General features: G+C 41.2%; 1 protein-coding gene across 1 annotated transcript in view; it reads right to left on the reverse strand.

Annotated features, from left to right (window-relative positions):
* Positions 1 to 9,688, reverse strand: part of MMS22L (MMS22 like, DNA repair protein) — an 87,450-nt gene extending 77,762 nt beyond the window's left edge. The window contains exons 1-5 of the mRNA XM_058802316.1: positions 9,539 to 9,688; positions 8,289 to 8,476; positions 6,104 to 6,229; positions 2,889 to 2,941; positions 50 to 137 (exon numbers count right to left, since the gene is read on the reverse strand). Of these exons, the coding sequence (XP_058658299.1) occupies positions 50 to 137; positions 2,889 to 2,941; positions 6,104 to 6,229; positions 8,289 to 8,467 (446 nt within the window). The 5' untranslated portion in view covers positions 8,468 to 8,476; positions 9,539 to 9,688. The remainder of the gene's footprint in view (positions 1 to 49; positions 138 to 2,888; positions 2,942 to 6,103; positions 6,230 to 8,288; positions 8,477 to 9,538) is intronic.
* Positions 9,689 to 13,464: the final 3,776 nt, after the last annotated feature.

The following is a 13,464-nucleotide window of genomic DNA, read 5'->3' on the forward strand; positions in this document are numbered from 1 at the left end:
GCTACACAAAGCTCAGTACCCAATTCAGTAAAATGTGTGTAAATCTCACCTGAAGATGAAAGCTTTCACATAATGCAAAAACTTAAGACATTGATGCCTGATGCTCTCTGCTTCAGAGTGCAAGTGTGCAGCTTGACCTGAGGTAAAAGAGACCAGCAGCTTAAAGCAGATGACAAGCACACCATGACTTGTTTAACATTTGCATTCTCCACAGTAATTAGACCAGACCACTGGAAAGACAACCTCTGAGGACAAGCTGGGAGGTGACTGATGGTAAACACTCACTTTTAAATGTCATTTTGCCAGAGAGATCCATTCTTTGTCTTATCATCTCAGGCACATGTCCAGATACAGACAGAAGACACTCAGGAAAGGTGAAGGTAAGTACCCTCAGTGCTAGAAGAAATCACTCAGCCCTACTGTCCTGTTTCCTGACTGCTTCCAAGACACCTTCAGTAAAGACATGGGTAAAACAATTTGTCAGTACCCTTTTCTCCTGACAGACTTAAACTGTGATAAGGTTCAATAATAAGGTACAAATAAGCTCAATAAGGTGAACTTATTTGTAAATATGCTTTGTAACTTTTCCTTGGAAGCATCACTGTTGCACAGAACCTTCAGCTGTATAATGCTAAGAGCCATCCATTCACAATCCTGCCTTTCACTTGCAGCTCTGTATGCTTTCAGGCAGCTATTCTGGCTGTATGTCTCCTTTCCTTTGTTCTCTGAAGCTATTGCTCTCATGGTGTTACCATCTTCACCTTGCACCTACAAGCTCAAACACCCCCATTAGAGCAGAGATTCACTGGAAGTTATTGCCACTGTGCGAGAATCACTCCTTATTTATTCCTATACCTCGCCTTGTAGCTTTTAGCTTGTATTAGTGCATAATAAACAAAGTAACTACTGCCCAACAATATATATACACACAAGCTTAACAAGCAGTCAGCCTGCAACATGATTACAACACATGCTGATTATTCAGAGCATTTTCAATGCATGCATCAAATGAGGGCCTTGAGCAGGACCAAGTCAAAGTGCATCACCCTAGAGGAGATGCATGGCGAAAACTCTTGGTCACCTACTACACTGGACTGCAGAGCCAGGGAAAGACAGTTCTTGCTCCTCTCCCCAGCTGACCACTGGGGAGTCTTCCCATTTTTTTGATCTTGCTCTCACTCTCCCTTTTGTTCTCCCCCATCTCCTCCAATTAACCTGGAAGTTCTGGAAGTTCATACATGACACTGTTACAGATGCCAAAAATAAAGCTTTGTGCATACAAGCCTATCTCAACATCTTTTGAGCAACAACACTCAGTGGGCAAAGCAAACCAACTGGTACAAGCACCAGAATATTCCAGTGTACAGCCTACCTGCACCTCACCAGAAGCCATAGTATCTGCCATGGTAATGAACCAAAAGTTTGGAACAGAGTGAATTGATCCTCTTAAAGTAATTATTTATAGATATTACAGTTGATTTGTACAAATAACAAATACTGTATCCTAAATTCTCAGAAGAACTGTGTAAATGCAATTTTATATTACAGTATTTTCACATGCCTTCTTCATTACACAGCTCTCAGTACAAAGTCTCCAAAGCTCATCAAGACTGATAGGAAATGAAATTTAAAGTAAAATATTGATCTCTATATAAACACACAGTACAACATAGATTTACTGAGCCAAAACTCTTAAATGGTGTATCAACAGTGGTGACAGCACATTTTTTTAAGACATCAATAATAACTAACATTACCCTCTGATCATTTAAAACACTTCAATCCTCACAACACTCTTCTACTACTAGCCCACTTCTATAAAGGGGGAACTGAGTCACAGCTGAATCAGTGACTTGCTTCTGATTCAGAAAGAAAGCCTGGTGCAAAGCACAAAATTCAAGTTCTTCATTTTACTAGCTTAACTGACAAGTGGAAGAATGGGATACAAAGAAAAGGATGCAACCAAGCAGGTGCTTAAATTTAAGTGAATAAAACCCCACAGAAGAGTTTCTTGACGTTGAAACATACAGTTCTGTAGTTGAAACCTACAGAACAGTTTCTTGATGATGAACTGCATATGAAAGAAGCTTGATGATAAATTCACATCAATTATTTAAATGGCAGAACATCACAATATTAAAAAAACAATAGTAATGTGTAAAAATATTCACTCATAGAATACTACCATGTTATCGGTAATAAGACACTATAGACAGTTTATTTCTGAGTAATTACTGAACTTCTCAACTTGCTAAGTAATTCAGCCTTCAACTTACAATAAGCCCAGAGCTGCAATAATCCTTCAGAAACATGCTGCTTCTCATGCCCCAGTATTTAATTGAAAGAAAGCATTTTGTAGTGATCCCATTTTATCGATCCTACTGCAAAGATAAACTAAGTTTGTAAATAACTCAAAACTAACCAAATCTAACTTGTTTAAATGTCAGCCAATGAAACACTGAAAAAAGATCCAAGCCACTACCTTTGTAGTTAAAATAATTGTTGGGATGATCAATGAAATTTTCCGGTTTTAACTGAAAGAGTAAATTGTTTTGCTGAATTCTGCTCTAGGGGTGACACCTTAAGTCAAATTAATGCAAAATGCCTCCCTAAGGATTGCTCTGTCCATCTACCTCTACAGGCAAATCTGGTTTCAAACTGACTCCCAGCATTTCCACTCTATTTCCCTGCTATTTTACCTCACTTGGTTGCCTATATTTCTACCCTAACTGCAGGTTTATGCTGCTTATAAAGGAGCTGTTCTGAGGCACACTCCAAAATCCCTTGGTCAAGAGTCAAAGCACAAGCATGAACTGTGAGAATTTACTTCTCTAATGAAAGGTAGTCAGTTGCCTATTGCAATATCAAATTAAATTCGTAAAACTTACCAAAATCAGATGAACTCATTTGTACTAGGTTTTCCAGTCTGTATATCTGTTGCCTAATTAAAGGAATACAAAGATTTAGGGTATTTATATAGATATAAGTTGTTTAACTCCACTTCAGTAAACATAAAATAGAACAGAGAAAGGTAAGAGTTGTTTCTTGCCTTGTAGCTCTGAAAAAGCTTACGGAAATGTAACTCAGTAAACAGTTTTAGTCAAATGGACATATCCAAGTTTGAAGGGATGACATTGAGTAGACTTTGTGCGTGTTTATAAATCATTAAACACAGTAAAAAAATCCCCAAACAATTGTCTGAATATTGGGGAAGGCAAAAAACAACAATACAGACAAAAACCCCCAAAAGCCATTCCCTGCAAGTGATCTTACCACAAGCATAACTCAGCTTCATATTAAACCTAAAAGTTAGTTCTCATGGCATACTCAGTACACACTAAATTAATCCACTTGTGAATGTGCCTTAGTGCATCCTGCCTGCAGCTTCTCTCATTCCTGCTCAGGGTGATCAGCTCCTGAACGCCAGGACAAAGCATAAACAGCAACACAAAGAGCAGAGTAAAAGGAGAAGTCTTTAGAAAAGTTAAAGCTCAGTTCAGCTTTGGAGAGGAAAGAGAACATTTTTAAAGAAGCCCAGTGCCACTGTAAATGAATATTTTTTAAAAAAGCTGTAACATAGGTAAATACTTGGCCATATTCTGTAACAACTGTTATTTGCAAGTGGTCTTCCAGTAGAATCTCCACAGAGATAAAGCAGTACTAAACTGAATATATGAAAAGCACAACTGTGTCAGACAGACTTTAGAAAGAAAATGCTGCATAAATTGAGGAGAGAGCTCTGTCTCATTTCTTATACAGTCAAAGCAATAACTACTGAAGGATTCTAAAATAGGCTACTTGGATCTAACACAAATCAAATGTTCTTATGAAAAAAACCCTGAAAACAAGGAAGCATTTAAAAGACACAAGAAGCATCTAAAAGACAAAACTACAGGCTGTAACTTGCATATTAAAGTGCATACAGACAGTAAAATGATCTCCCTTCACTCTATCTTGTTTTCTTGGATAAAGCCATGTCAGATACCCTTCCATCATTTAGGTGGGTTGTAGAGTTTTTTGTCTGTTTTGAAATCAAAGTTGAATTTCTGCCTGGATTTTTCAAGGCTTTAAACCACGAAAAAAGGAAGGAAGTCTGAAGCAGGAGGGCTTTATGAAACAGGGGTGTTGAGACTGGTGTTTAGAGAAGGAAGGTATGAGAAAGGAGTGACAGAAAAAAAAAAAAGAAAAATACTCTCCAGTGAATTGACAAAGACAGAACACAAGGAGCTGATAAATTTAAAGCACAAACTTGGCACAAGAACATAACAAAAATACCATTATTTAAATAAATCATTTTAGTTTCAATTTGCATTTGTGCCTCAAGGATTGATCCTCATGGCTGTTAATCATTAAATCATTTGATTTGCAAATACACATTCTGACAGATAAACTGGTACTCCTGGTACTTTTTTTAATCAAAGCTATATTATATTAATATACCCACTTAAATGGTTACATAGTCTCATTCACTTTGACTCACACTTCTCTCACATGAAAACCCGTAAGTAAAATTTTTACTACACAATTACTATTTTAACTTGCAGTTCTGCAGTATACTGTTATTTATTACAATATTTAAAAACTGCAAATAATTTTTAATTACAATATTAAGTATAATCTCAGACATTAAGAGAGACTAATTTTCTGTAGGCATATATTTAAACATAGATATTACCTTTACTTCATAAACATAACTATTTACAGCCACCCTATCTTCAAAAACTACTATAACTTGTACTTAACACATTCAATTTCCACAGTGGAAAAAGGAGAAAAAGCAGTTTTTCTACTTTTAGTTGTCAACTGGTCTATAAATGAAAGTGCTCCATTTTATGACTGAAACAAATGAACTGAATGTCTTTGCAGACATTCCCCTTTGCAGAGGAACGTGTCACACCAAAAGACAACTTAGCAACCAAACACTTGGCCAAGAGTTAGCTGAAATCCATTATTCCTACCAGGTCAGTAGGTTTTAAAGAATGTACAGCTTGAATAACTTAACCACATTATACCTTATGTTCATCTCTATTACAATTACAGAGCAATTTACATTACAGGAAAAAAACTTTAAGAATAGCCATTTAATTCAACATTCCTGTGTCACTGCCCAGTGATTTTATGTTAATGAACAGTTAAAAAAATCAGACTAAATATTGAAACTTTTAACTAAATTATACTCCCATCTCCCACTTTATCACTTTGGGGGTCTTTTAAAAAACACAGTGAGGTCAAAGCTTGCATTAAGCAAGCAAAGCTAAATAATAGTGCTTTTAATACACTTTCAGTCATCTATGTCACCATGTTCCCACAAGCCAGACCCTATTAATCATGTTGCACACCATGCCCTTGGTCATACCCTAAAGGGATGGAAGAATCCCCTGCAAAGAAAGGGACGATGGAATACACCACATATATCTGTGAAATCATACAAAAGCTCCACTCCCATCCACTCTGTATGTGCTGTACATCCTGAGATTATCAGTAGAAAAGAGGATTATCAGTGATCTGTGTATTTGCATTGACCAGATTAAGCATCTACATTGAATTAGTCAAACACTGAGTAACTGTATCTGAAGAGATTGCTGAAGCTATCCTAATCCAAACAATTGAAGAAAGCACTGCATCCAGCATTTATAGTATTTGATTTTTAACCTCCACTTTCCTTTATGCACAAAAAAGGACTAAAAATCTTCAAAAGACAACTTCAATTATATGGGCAGCACAATCTCATTCAAGGAAATCCTATATAGTCTATTCATATAATTCTGAAGATAGAGCCTTCTAAATTAACCCCAACACTCTGTTTAATAACTATACTTAATTTTTTTTAATCTGGTGGTGCCTCAGATATGCACCACACTACTTAGAAACTTAATAATAAGTCACATAATATTAAGAACCTGTGACACAATGTACTTCTTCCTGCAATTCCATCTGTGTCCTATCCATCACTTACTGGAGCACTAAACAGACAGCATTAATCATTTTTAGATGCATTGCACAGCCCAGTCTTTCATGATGTTTTAAATGTGAAGTTTGTAACACCCTTACAGAAGGTATAATTACAGATGTGGATTAATTATAAAATACAATGTTATCATACCTAAGTAATCCAAAGAGAAATCCACAGGATTCAACTAATGCCATTTCAGTAACCCACTGAAAGCCAAACAATTCCACTGTATTTTCTTCATAGTCATTTGGAGAAGGATCTAGTCTCAGCAAAACCCTGCAAAATAGAGCCAACAATATTGATACATTTGCCAGTAATAAACCTATGGAGTACAATATCTACAGCTGGCTTATGTACCATCAATACTTTCTGAATGTATCAGCAACATGGACATGACAGATGTCTCAAAGACAGTTGTACCTTTTAGAGCAATATGATCTATAGAAATACAACTCCTAGCTTCAAAAGTAAAAGCAGGATATAGCCACAGGTGACAAGCAGATTTTGGAAATAAAAATTAACAAGTTACCCTCTTGAAGTATTTTCATATTTACAAAGGGGCGGAGACATAAGACACAGACTGTGAAGAGAAGATGCTGCTGTGTAAGATAATCCACTGCTCTGTATGCTTGAGATCTGTCTCAAGGCACACTATATACCTAGTAACTAATGCTAGAACATACATTTATTCATTTAATAATATTTATACTGAACACACTGCTAAAAGCACACTTTTAGGCAGGTGAACAGATGAGGCTCAAAATGGTACCTTGTCACTATAACTCAAGCTAACACTAGGCCATAATTACCCTTTGCTCTTGTTAAGAAAAATTAAATAACACCAGAATTATCATTTTACTCAAAGTGGAGAAAATCAGACACTTGTGTTGTTAAAACATTATAATTGTGCAAATAAAAAAATGTTTCATTAACATGAATTAAAAAAAAATCACAGCAAACTGCATGACAGCATGGTAAATTATTTCAGGATTTTCCAACTGCCTTTCATAAAATAATCCCACATAGAGGCAGCTCAATTCTCTAATATGTAAAAACTATTTTTATTTTAAAAATTAAAAATATATACCAGGCAAGCACTTAGTTTCCATTATATTACACACCAAGTTCTTATTCTGCTTGAACTATGCACTAGTTCCAATTTCGTTCTCAGAGGCAAAAAGAGAATCTGCTGAATAATTGGCCCAACCTTCCATAACACTTTAATTCACTTGGTAACTTTCTGAACACTGGACTGTTTTGAAGCCTCCAGCAACTAAATCCAGCTACCCCAGTTCCAAGCAACAATGACAGAAGAGTCCCTGACATGGAGGCTTTTCCAGGACTTTGCAATCCAGGTAGACAACATGAACAAACAGTGGAAGAACAGTGTTATCACAACTATAGTGACTGGGAAACCTGTCTACATACAAGCTCCTCAGTGAGTTTTAATGACAGAAACAACTTCAGGTGAAACGTTTCCTTGTCAATGTGGAATCCACTACTGATATATTCATGCAGACACAGGATCTCTCAATCATCTACTTGATGTAAATTTGAATGAACATGCTCTAATGCAACTAAAAGATATGATAGATAAGGCAGAGAAAGGGGGAGGTGCAGTGGACCCCGCCTTAAGCCTTTACAGAAAACACTGTGGGGAAAAAAAGTAACAACACAAACTACAAAGCCTGGCAGGAAGACAGACAGACTGAAAGATTAAGCTTTTGTAAAGAAAACAAGACAACACCTGCAAGATGAGCAAACAGCACAGAAAACTAGGGTGAATGACAGACAGCAAGGCAGATAACAATTAAACTAAAGTGACATTTTAAAATCTCACAGAAAATGCTTATTTGCTATGCCTATGACATCAGAACCTTAAATCCAGAACACATGCAAGGGTAAAGCTTTGAGAAAGATGGTCTTGAAGCTACTAGGGCCAGCTCCAGAAAGTTGTGGAAGCCAGGCAGAGTGGAAAAGAGAGAAAAATGGCCAGCATTTATTAGAGCAGATGACTAGGAAAAGCAGCACTGAAGCTCCACAAAAATTCAAGTGATCTCAGATGCTGCTGCCCAACAGGCCAGTTTTGAATTATCCTAACAGGCTTGTAAATGTCCATTACAGTATCTTAAAAGTAAGTTCAGAAAGCTAAGAACTGCATCTAGAGCACCGTTCAAAGCTGGTTATCAACACAACAGCGCTTCCCACTTTGATATCACCAAGCTGATTTCAGGACCGGAAGAACAAACTGATTTGGAAACCTGTCAGCACCAAACATGAGAGGAAAGAACATCTAAAAAGGCTTTTATATTTGTAATTCAAAAAAATCCCTTACCTCTTAAGAGACCCACTTGCTAAATAAGACTCTGCAGAGAACCCTCTCCCTCCATTTTGGCTGTCAAAGGCACAAGAAAAGAAAGCCGGCCTTGAGTTCTCATGCTCCACTTCCATCGCCAGCTCCAAGCTGTCAGTGAGAAATGGGGATGTGGAGGAAGCACCACAGTCATCCTCCATTGTTTTCACCTGGCCCAGAAAAAAATAGTTAAATACAAAAATACTCATAGCATTTCTTCAAATGAACATCTCATTGTTACAACTCCACATCATCCTTCAGCTCAAGTGAGGACACAGATCTGGCCAACTGCAACACTGAAGTAAAAGCCACCAAGAAGGGCAATCATGGTCAAATGCCCTGTCACACAATTCTGCACCTTTGTGCAACCACATCTTCCTCATTGAACAGAGCCTACTCAAGAAGAAACATCAGTGACTTAAAAAAAACCCCAAACATTTTCTTCTGGTTTGGCTCTCTAAATTAATTAGTGATGAGGTTAGACTAGCAGTAGGTTATAACATGAGGCAGCAATGCATTACAAAGCAACACTGCATTTTATGACCAGAGTAGCTATGCTATGGAAGTACATCATGTACTAGAGGCTCACAATATTAAAAACAAAAATCTAACTACCTAGTAATCTGAAAAAAAAAGAGAAACAAAACCAAAAAAGGATTACCATGTCCAACAGAAGTTCACTGTACAGATAATATTAGTATATTCATACTTTATACAATATACTGAAAGAGTAGAACTAGGCAACAGGTGTCAGAGTCCAATAAAAATGCGCAAACAATATAACTAAAATGCTAAATTAAAGTTTTCAAATTCTTTGCTGGTAGATTTTGATATGGTTCTTGCTGGATCTAGTCAACACAATGGCTGAAGGTTGGTAATACAGAAGCTTAACTAAAATATATGCTCAAGGGGAAAAAAAACGAAGAAAACAGTTTACGTTCTACTTTCTCACGTTCTCTATTAACAGTTTCCATTTCTCACTTTCTCTATTCACATTCCTGTGGAGCAGGCGGCTGGGAAAGCAGGAAAAGAATGATTTGTGCTCCAGTTTACAGCCAGACCCTGTGCAGGGGTGTTGGGACAGCTGAAGGGAATGCTCTCAGCCACAAGGGCTCCAAGGAAAGCCTGTGCAGTTCGGGGAACCAAAATCGCCCCACAGGACACAAACCCCTGGGGGAACAGTTACATAAGAGGGCAGCTCTTCCCGGCCATAGCTCCCATCCGTTCCATACCTGTCTACCACATCCCTGACGCAGCAGAAACAAATGAACACTTTAAGCACCTCCTGGTCCTCCAAGCAGAACCTTCCAGGCGGCTGCAATCCGCGGGCAGCAGCTGCAAAGCGGCGGGAACAGCGCTGTGGGCCGCCGGGACGCGCCCACGAACACGACCCGCACGTGGAATGCCTGGGCCCCGCACCGCCGCCCTCTGCCCAGTGGCACTTCCCGGCCGGGCCAGCCCCGGGCGGGCGCCACAGGGACTCGGGCGGTTCCCGCGCGCCGCCCGCGCCGCTGCCGCTGCCGCTGCCCCTCCGCGCCCGGGCCCGCTCCCGTTCCGTACAGCCCGCGCGCCGCCGCCAGCCGCGCACTGCGCAGGCGCCAAGGCGCCCATTGGCCGCCGGCCGCTCCTCCCCGGCCGCGCTTCCTCCGCCCGCTCCGCCTCCTCCCGCCCCGGTTCCTCCCGCCCCGCCTCCTCTCCGGCACGGCAGCGCCTGCCCCGGCTCCCGCCCGCTCCGCCTCCTCTCCGGCACGGCAGCGCCTGCCCCGGCTCCCGCCCGCTCCGCCTCCTCTCCGGCACGGCAGCGCCTGCCCCGGCTCCCGCCCGCTCCGCCTCCTCTCCGGCACGGCAGCGCCTGCCCCGGCTCCCGCCCGCTCCGCCTCCTCTCCGGCACGGCAGCGCCTGCCCCGGCTCCCGCCCGCTCCGCCTCCTCTCCGGCACGGCAGCGCCTGCCCCGGCTCCCGCCCGCTCCGCCTCCTCTCCGGCATGGCAGCGCCTGCCCCGGCTCCCGCCCTCTCTCTCCCGCCCTTCCTCTCCCGCTTCCTGTCCCCGTCCAGTCCCGCCCCGCCCAGCCCAAGGCGAAGCGCCGCCCGCCGCTCCTCCCAGGACTGACGGGCCGGCGGGTTTCTTTCGGCTGGGTGTGCTTTGGCGGGCTCGCCACCACAGGTGGTTTCTGGCCACCTCGCACATGAACGCCACCGTGTTGCCGCTGGTGTTCGGCTGTCTCCCTTGTGCCCACATTATCGTGGAACCATAGAATGGCTTGGCTTGGAAGGGGCATTAAAGATCATCTACTTCCAACCCTGCTGTGGTGACTTCAAATACACCAGGGTGTTCAGAGCCTCATCCAGCCTGGGATAAAACCCCTCTAGGGATGGGACATCCACAGCATCGCTGTTCAACCTGTTCCAGTGCCAAACCACCCTTACTGTAAAGAATTTCTTCCTAACACCTAATATAAACCAACTCTCAAACCCATTCCCCCAGTCCTGTCTCTACATGCTGTTGTAAATTAGTCTTGGCCCATCTTTCCTGTAAGTTCCCTTGTACTGCAACTGTCCCCTACCTTTCTCTGGTGTCTTTCTTGTCTAGACTTTACTTGAACCTCATTTCCCTTCTTCTCCTCAGCTTTCTCAGTTCACTCATTCCCATGTTCCCTCACAGAGATGGGCATGAGGCTCTCCTGGTCTTTTCTGATGTCTTACATGTGGAGATCCAGCTTTCCTATGTCTGCAGTGTAATGCTCATATCCCCAAACACACACAATTGCCATCAAGCTTGGGAAGTGGTGTTCAGAGCATTTGAAATTCAAGCTGAGTATCACTCCTACCATTTACTGCAGCATCTCCATTGGGTGTCACAGCCACCACAGAATGGGCACCAGGGCAAAAGTCCTAAACCCTGTGCCTGGCATAGCTTAGCTTAAAGTGCCTGCTGTGCACCTAGAGGCTTCTGGGTCTTTTTTTTTTTTTTTTTTTTTTTTTTAATGTTGTATTATTTTGGATTGTTGTGGTTTGATTTTATTTCAAAATGAATGCTTTTCCATTTCTGCCTGGATTTTGGGTGCAAAATAGCAGCAGTGCACTAAACTTCCTTCTAGTAAGAAAGTTGCTATAAAAAGTTTTGCTGCTGCTGCTACAGCTTGCTCTGAAAGCTTTGCTGTGATTTAAAATGCTTCATTTGCTCCTGTGTCTGTAAGAATCTCTCATTTCCTTCTTTAAATTCCTGTCTAATTAAAAAAACAGTACATCATGGTTAAATAAAACTGTACCCAGGATAACCCTGATTTCCATATGCAGATTTATCTGCACTGACAGCCCCCTCTCCCTCTCTTAGTCTTTCTGTTTCCTCTCCCTCCCTCACTCTCCCTCTTTCTCTTCCCCTCTCTTTCTCTCCTTGTCTTTTTGTCTCTTTATGTCTATTGCATTATGCCTGAATAATTTTCAGTCTTTTTTTTCCTCCCCTCTTGCACGCACATGCTAAAATAACTAGACAAAGATGCAAGGTGGTTGCTGCAGTCCCTGTCTCTAGGACAAAACCAAGAAAGCTTGTGATTGCAATGCCACCTTTCCTTTTTTTTTTCTCTTCTTTTTTTCTTCCCCAGCCATGCTTGGTGATTAAACTTCCTCAGGATGGGGAAGAAAAAGGAGCTGAAAATGAAATAGGGTTGAGGAAAAATCCCATTGCAGCAGCTGCAGCCAGTGGTGTCTGCTGCCAGATGTGCGAAGGTTCCTGGGGTCCTTGTCACTAAAAGGCAGTATTCAAATATTTGGAGACAAAAGCTGCATCCTCAGTGATCATTTTCTTTATTTAACATGGCAGCAGGCATCGTGTGGGGAAAAAATCAACATGCTGGATGTTGAATCGGACTTTTCTCCTTTCTGGGATGAAAGGATGTTATCTATCCCATGCCAAGAGGGAACTGAGGTAAGAGAGCTGATCCAGCTTGTTTTTTTTCCTAGTATATTTCCTAAGCATCTTTTCTGAAACAACCTATATATATATATGAGTGTGTCTGTGTGTGTGTATAGATGTTTCTATGTTTGTATATTTGTGTATTCGATTTCAAGGCAGTGAGCGGTAATGCTTTTTTTTTCTCTGCCTTCACATCAACCCAGAGAAAGTTAATTCACAATATATATTCAGAGCTTGTTCAGAAGGGTCGTTTTGTGGGATTTTTTTTTTAATACCTTTTTGTTTCCAGAGAAGACTTCAGCAGTGACATCATGGTCGGCTGCTGATATTAAACCCTATTTTCAAAGTCTGTAAAAAAAAAAAGCCAGTAACTTTGTGATAAGAAATTGTGCAGGAGATTCATATGCTCTATTTTTCGGTTGCACTCTAAATATTGGAAGTCTTATTAAAGCGATAGTGAGAATTTTTTATTATTATTATTTCTAGCACAGAAGCGATGAATGCTGCATAATTAAGTACAGTATTTAATTTGGCTGTTGTGAAGCAAAAGAATAAGGTAATAATTTTTATTGTACTAATCAGACTCAAGATGTTCTCTGTGTTAATTGGGTTAAAAAAATTGCAGTACTTATTAGAAATTCTAATTTCACAATGCAGCACTGACAATAAGCTCAGCCAGTGAATTATTCACATCTTTAATTTGCTCTCTTAATGACAGTGTTCTGTAATCAGAGTGCAGCGACTGCTTCCTATGCATTATGTATGATGTTCAGGACTTAAATGCAGGACATTATGAAGCCTCTCAGTGGCTCAGTAATTAGTTTTCCACAAGACAGGGCTTAGATATTCACAGATAAAAGTCTACAGCTGAGATAATGTTAAGGTGGTGACTCATGCTAACAATAGCAGGGAAGTTCAAATGTAATGCTGAAACTGCTCTCCATTCTCCCTCGTTGTGCGCAGGGGCAGGGGGAGGGGAGGGAAGTCTCCCAAAGTAGCCCGGCACGGTGAGCGCGCCATGGGCACGGCCCGCGGGGGCAGCCCGGGCTCCTTCCGCTCCGGGCCGGGCTTTTGGCAACTTGGCTGACGGGAGGGTGGAGGCGGAGCTGCCTTTGGTGCCTCCTTGTAGTTGTTGTGTGAAGGGCAGTAGTGTACACGCAGTCAGAGAGCAGTCGTGTATAGGTGAGATGTACTTTAAAGGATTTCATTTGAAGCACTGACGTTGGTAGCTTTGTCAAATTATGGT

The sequence above is a fragment of the Ammospiza caudacuta genome, chromosome 3, assembly GCF_027887145.1.
Source record: "Ammospiza caudacuta isolate bAmmCau1 chromosome 3, bAmmCau1.pri, whole genome shotgun sequence".
In the NCBI taxonomy this organism is placed as follows: Eukaryota; Metazoa; Chordata; class Aves; order Passeriformes; family Passerellidae; genus Ammospiza; species Ammospiza caudacuta.